Source organism: Pongo pygmaeus, chromosome 4, assembly GCF_028885625.2.
Source record: "Pongo pygmaeus isolate AG05252 chromosome 4, NHGRI_mPonPyg2-v2.0_pri, whole genome shotgun sequence".
Lineage (NCBI taxonomy): Eukaryota > Metazoa > Chordata > Mammalia > Primates > Hominidae > Pongo > Pongo pygmaeus.
The window spans coordinates 176,408,997-176,423,081 of NC_072377.2; the positions used below are offsets into that span (position 1 = coordinate 176,408,997).

A 14,085-nucleotide genomic window follows, 5' to 3' on the forward strand; every position below is an offset into this window, starting at 1 on the left:
TTTTGAGACCTATTCTCGTTTGTCACCTAGGCTGGAGTGCAGTGGTGCAATCTGAGCTCACTGCAGTCTCCTGTCAGCCTCCCAGATAGTTGGGATTACAAGTGTGTGCCACCACACCTGGCTAAGTTTGTATATAAATATAAAAATAAATAAATACATAAATATATATATATAGTATATAGATATATTAAAATATATATTTTAGTAGAGACATGGTTTCACCATGTTGGCCAGTCTCGAACTCCTGACCTCAAGTGATCTGCCCGCCTCAGCCTCCCAAAGTGCTGGCATTAGGCGTGATGAGCCAGTGTGCCCAGACAGGTTTTCATCCTGTGTGTTTTTGCCTTTACTTTCTAGTAGCCTGTTTTATTTAGCAGGTTGGCATTTGTTTAACTAGGATGATAGTTGTGAGTATTTTGAATCGGATCTGTAGCTGTTAACCCTTTTCACTTCTAGGATAGTTCTCCACTTTGGAGAGTGGAGAAAGGTTTGGGTGCAGTACTATCTTGTCTCATAACCAGTTTCTGGGTGTCATACATGTGTTCTGATTGTTCACTGTGGGTTGTGGTTTCCTTCATTAATTCAGTATCCTCTATCCATATCTGTCTATGTTTTTCTATACCTTTATTTTAATGAAGACTCAAGAGGGGATGGTATGTTGATTGCCTCACTGGAAAGTACTTTTTTTTTTTGGCGCTACCATGCCCAACTAACTTTTGTCAAGATGTGGTTTTGCCATGTTGCCCAGACTGGTCTTGGACTCAGCATCAAAAAAATACAGTGGGTTGATATATATGCAAATACACGAAAATCTGAATTAAGGATAAATTCACTCACTGATTCCTTTTCACAGGCTGCTAGGTATCAATCCATCACTCTAAAAATTGGCCAAAAAAAAAAAAAAAACACATTAAAATCATTTCCAGCCAGATGTGATGGCTCACACCTGTAACCCTAGCAGTTGGGGAAGCTGAGGTGGGAGATCACTTGAGCCCAAGAGTCCAAGACAGAAGAGGTACAGTAAAAATAAGATACCAAAGATAAAATGGCATACCTGTGTAGGGCACTGGAATGAATACAGCTTGCAGAAGTGGAAGTTGCTGAGAATGAAAAGCCTAGGACATTACACTACTGTAAACTATAAACACAGTATAATTACGTTAAATATAAAAATGTTTTTCATCATTAATCTTAGCTTACTGAACTTTATAAAACTTTTAAAACTTTGACTCATAATACTTAAAAAACTACAAAAATACACTTTTTTCTCTCACTCTCTCACCCAGGCTGGAGTGCAATGGTGTGATCTTGGCTCACTGCAACCTCTGCCTCCTGGGTTCAAGCAATTCTCCCGCCTCAGCTTCCCAAGTAGCTGGGATTACAGGCACCCGCCATCATGCCTGGCTAATTTTTTTTTGTATTTTTGTAGGGGTTTCACAATGTTGGCCAGGCTGGTCTTGAACCCCTGACCTCATGTGATCTACCAGCTGGGTAGTGCTGGGATTATAGGTGTGAGCCACTGTTCCCGGCCTCAAAAATACATTCTTATTCTGTACACTTCTATTAAGTTTTTTTCAACTTTTTTGTTAACTAGGCCTAGGCCTACCATAGGGTCAGGATCATCATGTCACTTATCCACCATATATTGTCCCACTGGAAGGTCTTCAGGGGCAATAAGACGATGCTGTCATCTATAACATTGCCATATAACTGCCTGAGGCTTTTTTTTTTTTAAAGGATCACACTGATAAAAAGTGCAGTAAATATGTAAATCAGTAACATTGATTTTCATAATATCAAGTATGTGCTGTACATAATTGCATGTACAGGTTTCTTTACACCAGCATCATGAACATGAGTAATGCATCGTACTCTGCTGTTAAAATTGCTACAATGGTCAGCTCTCTTACAGTCTGGGCCTGTCGTACAGGTGGTCTCGTTAACCGAACCATCGTTATGTATCTTTTATTTTTCTGTTTTTTGAGACAGAGTCTCACTCTGTTGCCCAGGCTGGAGTGCAGTGGTGCAGTTTTGGCTCACTATAACCTCTGCCTCTCGGGTTACAGTGAGTAACCTTCTGCCTCAGCTTCCCAAGTAGCTGGAATTACAGGCACATGCCACCACGCCTGGCTAATTTTTATATTTTTAGTAGAGATGGGGTCTCATCACATTGGCCAGGCTGATCTCGAACTCCTGACCTCAGGTGATCTGCCCACCTTGGCCTCCCAAAGTGCTGGGATTACAGGTGTAAGCCACTGCGCCCGGCCAGCTTTTTTTTTTTTTCTTAATGGATAAAAAAAATTTTTTTTTGAGATGGTCTCACTCTCTTGCCCAGGCTGGAGTGCAGTGGTGTGATCTTGGCTCACTGCAACCTCCGCCTCCCGGGTTCCAGCGATTCTCCCACCTCAGCCTCCCGAGTAGCTGGGACTACAGGCGCATGCCACCACACTCGGCTAATTTTTTGTATTTTTTATAGAGATAGGGTTTCACCATATTGGCCAGGCTGGTCTCAAACTCCTGACGTCAAGTGACCCATTCGCCTCAGCTTCCCAAAGGGCTGGGATTACAGGCATGAGCCACCACGACCCGCTATGTAGCTCTTGACAGTACTAGCTTAATGAGCAAGGAGAGATGAGCATTGTATAGGGTGTGGGTCTTTTCTTGGAAATTGTCCAAGAAAAAAAAAGTTGAGGGTTACAAGTACATACTGAGCCTATTAAAGGTGGCCTGGACTCTGGAAATACAGGGTTAAAGTTATTTGAGAAAGTCTGAGGCTACTTTCCAGCCAGTTCCTTAATGAAAAGCCAGTTACTCTCTGACTCATGGACTTGGCAGTAGAGGTCCCAAGTTTTAATGCTGTGCACCTTCTAGGAGCTGGCTTTGAGAAAACTTAGAGCCTCATTTGTGCTAAGGGTCTACTTTTCTTATTACCTGATACGAAGACAGTGCTGCTTGAGGCTGTTTGTCTTTTTTTTTTTTTTTTTTTTTTTGTTTTGAGACGGAGTCTTGCTCTGTCCCCCCAGGCTGGAGTGCAGTGGCATGATCTCGGCTCAGTGCAACCTCTGCCTCCCGGGTTCAAGCGGTTCTCCTGTCTCAGCCTCCTGAGTAGCTGGGATTACAGGCACGTGCCACCATGCCTAATTTTTGTATTTTTAGTAGAGACAGGGTTTCATTGTGTTGGTTAGGCTTGTCTCAAACTCCTGACCTCGTGATCCGCTCACCTCGGCCTCCCGAAGTGCTGGGATTACAGACTTGAGCCACCATGCCTGTCCTGTCCTGTGTTCTTAGGCTGGATGTTTTCCATCTTTGTCTCCACAATATTTGTATTCCACAGATTCCCTGAATCTTAGGAGTCTTCTCAGTCAAGACTGGGGAGAAGTGGAAAACAAGTGGAAAGATTGCAGTACTCAGTTTACTTGCACACTTGAACAAAGGGATTTAAATATATACTCTGTCTCAGACGAAAGTTCTAGGTGTGTAGGATTAGTAGGCAAGGCAGCGAGATGCTCTGCCGGGCTTACATTTCATTGTGTTACCTGTCAACATACATTCTTAACTCCCCTCAGAAAATTGCCTGAGTTTATTAGCTTAGAGCTGGGAATTTAATGCAGGTGTGTCTGATTCCGACCCCAAAATAGCACATGGCTGCATAGCCCAAGCTACGGTACCCTTACCTGGACTGGTAACAGCTAGCTTAGCGTCCTTCTTACTCCAGCTACTAAGAATGAAGTGGAATGGTGTAACAGCATTCCACTTCATTCTTAGCTAGGGTAAAGCTTTTTTTTAACAAACTGAATTTTGACTCAGTTTCAAAGCCCTTAATTGACAAATTGTGGCATATCTATACTATTAAGTACTATCCCACGATGAAAAAGAATTGACTACTGCAAAATGCAACAATGGATCAATCTCAAACATGCTCAGCCAGACACAAGCACGTACTAGGTGGTTCCATTTATGTGAAATCGAAAATAAACCAGTGCCAGATAAATGATTGCTTGGGACCAGCAATTGGGGGCTGGAAGATTGCCTGAGAAGAGGTGGTGTTTGTACCTAGATACATTTGTCAGAACTGAACTGTGCACTTAAAACTGATGCATTGCAAAACTGGTGCCCTTAAGCCATTGATGGCTACTTAATTTCCTGTGAAGACCTGGTCAAGCATATTGCCTGTTTTCACCCTCATCTCTTGCCACACTCTCCCTGGCTAACCCTGCCAGTCGCCTAGCCTTTTTCCACTGGAGGCACTTTGCATCTTTTACCTGGAATATTCCTTTGCATGGCTATCTACTGTCTTTGGGTCTTGGCCTAAATGTTACCAAGAGGTCTTCTGGCTTCTCTATCCCACTGGTTTCTCTCAAAACACTGGTAACAAGCCAGCATTTATCTCTTGGTGTATTTGCTTATTGCCCATCTTCCCTAGTGGAAACGAAGTGCTTTTTTAGTGCAGGGACCTTGCCTGTCTTTCAGTGAGGGCTCGACACTGTAGGATCTCAATAAATTGTGATTGAATTAGTAAGAAGTGACTACTAAAATAGTGGTATATATTAAGTGTTGTATGAACATGCCAAATCCAGATAGAACCCACTTAAGATTCAGGCATACGGTAAATAGGTCATGTTGGTAAATAGGTGCATGAAACTAGAGGGTGTGAGTGGTGGGGAAAAGAATGTGTAGTATAAAATGGATTTGGAGTCAAAAGACATTCTGACTAGATGCCTCTTCAACTGTAAATTGGAAATGGTCCTGCCTCCCTACTTCATGAAATTGTTCAGAAAGAAATGTGAAAATAACCTGAAAACCATAATTAGGATTATTAGTTAACAGCGAAAACGTTTGGAGTTTTCATTGTGTGCCAGACACTCACTGAGTACTCACAACTCTGTGAGAGTTGTTGCTGTACTTAGCCATATTTTGTAGAGGAGGAAGTAGAGTCTCAAACCGTTGCTTGCTGGAATTTATAAGTAAATGTTGGTGGCAGTATTCAAATGCAGTACCTCTGACTCCTGAGTTTATGCTCTTAGAACTGTTCTCTTGGCTGGACTTTTTGGTCAGTCTGATTTGTTTGGTAGGTGAGATTGGCAAATATACTTTGAGCATTGAAAAATACTGCAAGCATTTTAGATAGGGTATAAATAATTATATACCCATTCCACTCACAAGTAATAAAAAATAGTAACAATATAGAAAATTGGAAGCATGATTCTTAGCCAGGAGATACTTCAGACTAGCAGATGGTAAGCCAAAAACTCCTCTTGACTGGGTTTGTCAATCCTCCTATAAAGCAAGATCAAAGATGGCAGCAATGACTCAGGTCATCGGTGGGAGCATTTCTGTCCATTTCTATTTATGGTTGGTCATTGCATCCTATCTTGGGATCGATTCATTTTCTCCAGAACTTGGGAAGTTACGAGTAACTTTCCAAGTCCAGCTCTGGCAATCAGAATGTCTAAGTAAATTCAGCTTAAAAGCTTCATGCAGGAATTTCCCCCCTCAGCACCTGGTTTTGAAAAGGTTTTCTGCACTTGTGTCCGATGTTGAAACAGAGGCTATCTGTTTAAAATAGCCTCAGCTTTGAAAGGGAACTTAAAATAGCTTGTAAGGAGGCCTGATATTTGGAACAATTACTAATGTTTTATATTCATGGCTTCAGGAAATAGTACCGTTCGACAGTCCTACTTCAGTTTATGCTCTAGTGGACCATCAACCATTGCCAACGCAAGGAGGCTTTAACCAAATAGTCCAGATTCCTGAGTTTTGCTTGAGCCTGTACTCCAGCGTCTTTCTCACTGCGACCTATTTTCCTTAGCATCAGGCCCAAGCAGAGCTTGGCTGACACCAGCTCTAGACAGTGAGGCAGGTGCGTGACAAGAACACCTACGTTTTGGGGTTGGTGGGAAGGACAGGAGTTATGCCTCTGGAAGGGGCGGAGGCGGTAAGAACCAGTGTCCTGAATGGGGCCCTGGTTAAAGGAACGAAGCTGCCTAGTATGCAAACGGAGGCAAGTCTTAGCCCGGTTTTGGGAGGAGGCCGGAAGAGGGCCTCAGCGTGGTCGCTGACCAGAGTCCTGCTGGCTGCTCCCCGGCGTGCAGCCGTCCGTGCTGGGGTTGCAGTGACGTCTCGGGGCCGCTTGGTGGTAGCAGTGTGTTTCCAAAGCTGGCTCGCCTACGGGAGAGTCCAGCTGGGATCCCGTGAACCGACCCCAGAGCCCCGGAGGGGGCGAGGGGTGGGAAGGAGAGACGCCCCGGAGCCCCCTTCGCAGCGGCAGGGACGTAAGAAGAGGAAGGGGGCTCACTTAAGTGGGTAGCCAGTCAAGAGGGTGGCTGGGAAACTCCACGATCACAGGGCGGGTAAAAGCGACCCCCATTCAGTGGAGCCGCCCCGGGGCTGGGTTTGACCCGCCCTTCTCGGCTCTCCACTAGAGCGCTGGTGAGTGAGTGCGAGTAGCGAATGTGGGCAGGTGAGGACGTTCCGTACCTAACTGCGTTCTTGGGGAGCATCGCCTGCCCAATTTGGGCAGCGTTTGCGCGGAGGAGCGGGTCACTGCGCTCGGGCGCAGAGCTCCGACGGCTTCCAGCGCTCACCAGCTTCAGGCTCGCGGGTCCTGCCCCTTCGGAGCTGCCGGCCCCGTCGCCGAGAGTCTGAGTGCCTCCCCTCCAACCCCGAGCCGCCAGGAGAAGGAGGAGGAGGCAGCGAGAGGCCGCGGCAGGCAGGCGAGCAGGCAGGGCCGCCTTTGATGTGGGCTGGGCGCACCCAGGCGAGCTGAGAGCCCGTCCGGCCGCGCCCCGAGGGGGGAGCCCCCAGGCCCCGCATCCTCATTGTGCCGGCTCGGGCCCGGGCCCGCCCCCGGCCCCCCGCCCCCTCGCCGCCCGCGCGTAGAAAACGCCCCGGCCGCCGCCAGTGGTGGGAGGCGGCGATGCGCACGGCCGGAGAGACGCGGAGGAGGAGACATGAGCCGGCGGGCGCCCAGACGGAGCGGCCGTGACGCTTTCGCGCTGCAGCCGGGCGCCCCGACCCCGGAGCGCTGACCCCTGGCCCCACGCAGCTCCGCGCCCGGGCCGGAGAGCGCAACTCGGCTTCCAGACCCGCCGCGCATGCTGTCCCCGGACTGAGCCGGGCAGCCAGCCTCCCACGGACGCCCGGACGGCCGGCCGGCCAGCAGTGAGCAAGCTTCCCCGCACCGGCCAGGCGCCTCCTGCACAGCGGCTGCCGCCCCGCAGCCCCTGCGCCAGCCCGGAGGGCGCAGCGCTCGGGAGGAGCCGCGCGGGGCGCTGATGCCGCAGGGCGCGCCGCGGAGCGCCCCGGAGCAGCAGAGTCTGCAGCAGCAGCAGCCGGCGAGGAGGGAGCAGCAGCAGCGGCGGCGGCGGCGGCGGCGGCGGCGGAGGCGCCCGGTCCCGGCCGCGCGGAGCGGACATGTGCAGGCTGGGCTAGGAGCCGCCGCCTCCCTCCCGCCCAGCGATGTATTCAGCGCCCTCCGCCTGCACTTGCCTGTAAGCGCCCGCGCGCGGGGCTGCCCACCTTGCCTGGCTGTCTGTCCGTGTGCCTGTGCCCTGTGCCTCTGTCTGCCCGCCCGTCGGTTCGCCTGACTCTTCGACTGCGTGTCTGTCTGTCCGTGCGCCCCCTTCCTCAGGTCCCACTGACCGCTTCTCCATCTGTTTCCCGCAGGTGTTTACACTTCCTGCTGCTGTGCTTCCAGGTACAGGTACGTGGGATCCTGACTTTGGCCTCCTCCTGCCCCTGCCTCGCGGTACACGCCGACCCCCCTTCCCCGGCCGCGCCCCCTCCCTGTGCCCCACCCCTCCTGGGCGCCGAGCCCAGTGCACCTGTTCCCAGGGCGCGGAAGGGCGGCTCCGCGTGCGCCCTGCGCCGGCGGGGAACCGGCCAAGGGCAAGGGGGTCTGCCGCGGGGCCCGAGGCAGCGCTGGCTGTCGCGGCCCCTGTCGGCCTCGGCTGGGAGGAGATCCCGCAGAGCCGGCGGGCTCAGCCGCAGCAATATAGCCAGCTCTAAGACCCCTGCCCGCAGCCAGCGAGGGGTAGGACCTAGGGATTTTCTCTGCCAACCTTCCTTTAACATCGCCGCTTCCAAACAAAAAGACTTTCAGCCGAGTGGATTTCGAGTCCAGGGAGAAAGCTTCAGTTGTAAATTACTCTGTGGTTTTGAAGGCGCTTGCAGCACTGAGACACACACACAGACACACACACATGCCCAGGACGAGGGGGAAGCTCGAGGGCGCCTAGGCCGAGTGGCTGTTGCCCGCGAGGCCGCTCCCGGACGGGCCGCGCTCCGCACTCCCTCGCCTAAGGTGGTGCAGCCCTCGTTGGTTCCCCGCCTGCTCCCCGTTCGCTCGCTCTCCGTGAATCAGAAGAGGGCTTGGCGCTCAGCCTGGAAAGCACTTGCTAAAATCTGATCTGTTACTTCAGCAGCTTTCAGACTCGGGAAGGTCTTGGCACGCAGACAGTTGGAACGCTCTGGCTTCCAAAGCCGTAGAAATGAAGGAAAAAGGGTTGGGGGGAGGGAGAGAGAAGAGCGAAAAGGGGAGCCGACTTCAGCCCCGATTAGAACCAGACCAGGGCTGCCTCTGCATGGTGGGGGTGGGGGGGCGGCGGGCAAAGGGAATAGGAAGCGTCAGCTCTCCGAGCCCCCACCCACCTAGTGCTGCAAGGGGCCAGGCCAGGAGGAACTGGACACAGGCCAAAAGAGGGTTGTCTGACCCTTCCCCCTCGGTGGAAGGCAGGTGGCTTTCCGGGATTAGAGAAGATTCTTAGACCTTAGCCTTCTGGATTCTGGAGATCCCCAGAGCGAGCCTTGAGCAGAGGAAATTGGTGGTTCTCCCGGTTTTCTGGCTCAAGGAGTGTTGTGTGCCTTGAGCACTGCTGCGACTCAACAGCCTCTCGCAGTGTTTGGCGGTGGTGGGCCTGCTATCTTCCTTCCACGCCCAGGAGAGGGTTGTTACCCTCCTGATAGGCACTGAGCTGGGGGCATCCAGTGGGGCTTGGGGATGGAAGGGTGGACGGACTGATGGGTTCTTTCCTCCTGTTGGCCAGGCTGGGGTCCCCAGTGACTCCTTGAATCAATATAACTGGAGTCAGTAACTTAAGACTGGCTGTTTGCCAAAGCAGATGTGACCCTGTGTGGTGATGGGGGTGGGGGTGGGGAACGGCTGGTGTCAAAGAGGGAGGCCAGTGCCAGGCATGGCCTGCCTGGTCTGCAGCTGAGTCCCCAAGCAGAGGGCGGGCCCCGGGGTTACTCCAGGGGGTCTGCTTGTCTGACCTGGGCAAGAGCTCTTTTCCAGAGTTCTGTGCCTGGGGGCAGGAGGGATGAAATGGGCATGGAGTAGCAGGGAGGCCTGTGGATGTGTGGCTCAAGCCTCTGGATGCCTGCTGCTGTTGGTTCTTCTTGAAGTGGGGCCCAGGAGGGGCTGCTGTGTGGTCTTTGTGTCCTCTGGGGGAGCTGGAGGGAGGGAGTGTGGATTCTGCATCCCACCTCCACCTCCTGGCCAGAGCTAGAGCCCGCATCTTGGGAAAGAGCTGGGTGGTCTGCCCTGGTTAGATCAAGAGGCAGCCTTCAAGCAGGTGAGGGATCCTCCTCTCCCCACCACCTCCACCTTCCCCCTTCCTTTGCCCCTTTGTCCCCACTGGCCTTTCTGCATCCAAAGTGCCATAAGACTGATGTTTTTAACCCATGGTCCATGTACCCTTGGAGTGTCAAAGGATGGGATTGTGGGAGGGGGAGGCCCCTGAAACATTGCACAAAAATGGTGCTCAAATGTGCTGTGTCTGGAAGAGGGTTGCCTGCTCCCCACAGAGTTTCAAAACATCTGTGACCCCTAAAGATAAAGAAATGTTATCCTGGGAGTTATGGGCAAGGTTGTCAGGCTTATGTCCCCATTCACACTACAGGAACAAAGGTGGGGTGGCCTTAATGGTTGAAATGAGGGGTAGGAGCCAAATGATGTGAACTGCCAGGAATCTGGGGCCTGCTCCCTGCTGAGGTTTGGGTAGGCTGCACTTAGCGGGTAGCAGTTCAAGCTCCTTTAGGGTGAGCCGGGGCCAGGGAGGCCTCTCTGCATGGCAGGAAAGGCTCAGGGCTTTGCAATCCAGTGGCCTAGGCCTGAACCCCAGCTCCAGCTCCATCTTTCCCTCTCTGTGGATCCCCAGAGTCTTAGCTGCATCATTTATGAAATGGTTGGTCATGGAGTTGAACTGGTATATGATGGGGGGTGGGGTAGTTTTGCCAGTTCTCATCCACCCAGGAAGGCACATTGTGGCTGCTGGGAAATGGATGCGCCTACGCCCTTCCCTCCCCCCACCCCCAGTGTTTTCCAGGACTGGTCCAGTCTTAGCAGTGGAGTTTCTGGGCCCCTCCTTTCTTCCTGTCCATCGCTACCAGGCTCAGAATGGGTCCCTGCCCCCAGCTACGTTTCCATGAGCACATTCAATGCCAGACACCGTCCTGCCCACCCCCAAAGTGGTGAGCCCCGCCCTCACCCGCTGGCCACCCTGGGAAGTGGGAAGCTGGGAATTTAATAAAATCCCTTCATCCCTTCTCCACACGACTCAGGACACTGTAGATAGCTCAAATTGGAAGAATTTTAAAAATTTCCGTGGGGAGCAAACGGCGTGACCAGTAAATTGCTTTTCTGCACTTGGCTGAGCTCTGACAATGACACCGGGCTGGGCCTTTCACGCAGCTCGGCCGGCACCTGCCTGACATTGTTCCTGCCGCCAGGCTCGGCTAAGTCCTGGCCTTCCCCAGACAGACCAGGCATGAGGTGGGCCAGGCTGGGCGGGGTGGGGGGGCATCCCCTGGCCTCTTGTCCCTCCTGCCAGCCGCTTAGCCCCTTGTCCCTCCTGCAGCGCCACTTCCTGTCTCACCACAAGAAGTGTTCAAGTTTGGAAGTTTCCTTCCACGTCCCCTCTCGGCCTGACCACCCCCACACCCAGCCTCCTCAGTGAGGTTTAGACCCTTTCTTTAAGCTGGCTAGGATGGGGAAGCTGGAGACAGTGTCCTTTGGCACAAAAAGAGGATGGGATGCTCTGTTAGTGGATGGCACTTTTTTTTTTTTTTGTGCTCTGTCACCCAGGCTGGAGCGCAGTGGCGTGATCTTGGCTTACTGCAACCTCTGTCTCCTGGGTTCAAGTTACTCTCCTCAGCCTCCCAAGTAGCTGGGATTACAGGTACACACCACCATGCTGGGCTAATTTTTGTATTTTTAGTAGAGACAGGGTTTCACCATGTTGGCCGGGCTGGTCTCGAACTCCTGACCTCAGGTGATCTGCCTGCCTTGGCCTCCCAAAGTGCTGGGATTACAGGTGTGAGCCAGTCACCTGGCCTTTTAATTTCCTAAAGCAACATCATCCATCCATCCACAGTCAGGTATTCATTCAGCACATACTTGCTGGGAGCCTGCTTCTTGCTGCCTTGGGAATAAGGTCTGGTCAGTCCCTGGCCTCCAAGAGCTCCCAGTTTACAGAGAGAAAGTGCCAGATGAACAGAGACTTGTCTATTCTGCCCGTCCTCTCACAGCACTGTGAAGTGGAGTGAGGCAGGCACATACATCTTCCTCCCGTTTAGCAGGGGAAGAAACTGAGTCCCAGGAGCACTGGTTTGCGTGAAGGAAAAAGATGGTGCTTGTGGAAATTCTAAAGTGTCCCTTACATTGGGAAGCTGGTTCACTTCTTTCAACCATTCTACAGGGAGGCCAAGAGAGGGTAATAATTCTGTTTCACAGATGGAGAAACCGAGGCACAGAATGAGGAAGGGATTTGTTCAGGGTCATAGCTAAGACCCAAGATGCTGGATTCAAGATCTTGTATTCTTTCTACCATAGCAGATGGACCTTCTTCTCAAAGAATCCTGAAATTATTCAGAAAGAATATTGGTGGGCCCATGGAGTCCTTAGGAACATGCCAGGGATCTGCAGTGAGATTCTCTTTGGATTCTGGTGTAGGGGGGATGTTGAGAGCCCAGGTAGGCGTCTCTGGGCTTGAGGGTGTCTGACTTGGAGTCTGCAGGTCCTGATCCTCCTGGAATGTGTTGATCTGAGAGGGTCCCAGAGTTAGAAGGGGGTACTTAGGGGCTGGGGCCCGGAGGATTCAGCATTCCTCTTCCAGCCTATCCCCAGCAGAGGAGGAGGGGAAGGGGGAGGGGGAGGGGGAGGGGAGGGGGCGGGGCTCCCCACCAGCATTCCTGAAGCTCGGGAGTGTCACCGGCTCTGAGATAAGGAGGTGGATTTTTAGAATTTCTTGTGGTTGGCACGGCCAGTGTCAGCAGGCTTGGGGCAGCCCATCGGTCACAGATGCAGCCTTCACCCTGCCCTGGGCAGCTCCAAGGACACACTGGACCCCCAAAGGGAGACTAGAGGGGTATTGGGAAGAGACTTCCATTTTCTGCAGGGCCTTTTGGTTCTGACCTAGTCCTCTAGCAGGAGACTTGTGGGTTTGGAAAATTGGGGTGCAGTCACATCAAGCCATCAAAAACAACAACAATATTCATAGTGGCCACCAGGTATAGTGCACTCACTACATGCCAAGTGCTTTTTTTGTTACTGTTGTTGAGTTGGAGTCTCGCTCTGTTGCCCAGGCTGGAGTGCAATGGTGCGATCTCGGCTAACTGCAACCTCTGCCTCCCAGGTTCAAGCAGTCCTCCTGCCTCAGCCTGCATGCCACCACGTCTGGGTAATTTTTGTATTTTTAGTAGAGATGGAGTTTCACCATGTTGGCCAGGCTGGTCTTGAACTCCTGACCTCAGGTGATCCACCCGCCTTGGACTCCCAAAGTGCTGGGATTACAGGCATGAGCCACCGTACCCGGCCGCTATGTGCTTTTTTTTTGAGATGGAGTCTCGCCCTGTTGCCCAGGCTGGAGTGCAGTGGTGCGATCTCGGCTCACTGTAAGCTCTGTCTCCCGGGTTCATGCCATTCTCCTGCCTCAGCCTCCCGAGTAGCTGGGACAACAGGCGCGAGCCACCACGCCTGGCTAATTTTTTGTATTTTTAGTAGAGACGGGGTTTCACTGTGTTAGCTAGGATGGTCTCGGTCTCCTGACCTCGTGATCTGCTTGCCTCAGCCTCCCAAAGTTCTGGGATTACTGGCATGAGCCACTGCGCCTGGCCAGCCATGTGCTTTTGCACATTATCCGGGTCAAGCCTCACAACCAGCCTGGAACTAGGGAATTCTACAGAGGAAGAAAAAGAGAGGCACCGGTGTATAAAGTAACCTGCGTTTGGTCACATAGCAAGAGAGAGGCAGAGCTGGATTCAGCTCTGGGTCTGTCCGGCTCTAGGACTCAAGCTTACTTGTATGAGGCTCTGGAGTGTGGCTCTGCCTTCTCTTTGCTGTGTGACCTTGGGCAAGTTACTTAACCTCCCTGGGTCTCAGCTTCTGCATGTGTACAATGGGAAAAAACAACCAAGGAAATCGTCCCTACTGCCTCAGGTAGTTGTGGAGGGACAGTGCATCACCCAAACTCTTGTTTGTAGTCCAGACCCTGCTCCTATGCCTCTTACTCTAGGAGGGTTCCCTTGTCCCCTGCCCGCCCGCATCAGATACAGAGTCCTTCCCCCAGGCTGCTGCCTTGTTGTCACTGTGGGAGGGGAGGTGTTGATTTCTCCTTTCTGTGGGTAAGAGCTGCTCTGAGGAAACTCTGTATGCTCCTAGCTTTTGCTGTGTTGGCTGTTCTCTAACTCATAAGACCCCGTGGCAGTGCATGGAGGAGAGGGCTGGCCTTAGAAGGGGCTTGGGCCTGCTGTCAGCACTGTGGGCCTGAGCATGGGGATTTATTCTGAAACCGCAGCAGGTTAGGAGGCCCCGTGGGCTTTGGTCCAGCTTGCTAGCAGTGTGTTTGCTCTGACATCGCAGTGGCAAAAGGCCTCAGGCCATTCAAAATGCTGTTGTGCCAAGGACGGGGCCAAAGACAAGCCCCCTGTGGGCCACAGAGGGGAATCCCTGAATACCTGGGTTCCAATCCTGGCTCTGTCCTGGGCTCACTGACCTCTCTCTCTGAGCTCTGATTTACCCGCCTGAGTATCAGTGAGGTGAGGTCAGTGGCTTCTGTGATGCTTGAATGCATAGGCTTTGGCAAAGGG

General features: G+C 52.2%; 1 protein-coding gene across 1 annotated transcript in view; it reads left to right on the forward strand.

Moving 5' to 3' along the window:
- The first annotated feature begins 6,410 nt into the window (after window positions 1-6,410).
- Window positions 6,411-14,085, forward strand: part of FGF18 (fibroblast growth factor 18) — a 37,983-nt gene continuing 30,308 nt past the window's right edge. The window contains exons 1-2 of the mRNA XM_054488676.2: window positions 6,411-7,490; window positions 7,666-7,702. Of these exons, the coding sequence (XP_054344651.1) occupies window positions 7,459-7,490; window positions 7,666-7,702 (69 nt within the window). The 5' untranslated portion in view covers window positions 6,411-7,458. The remainder of the gene's footprint in view (window positions 7,491-7,665; window positions 7,703-14,085) is intronic.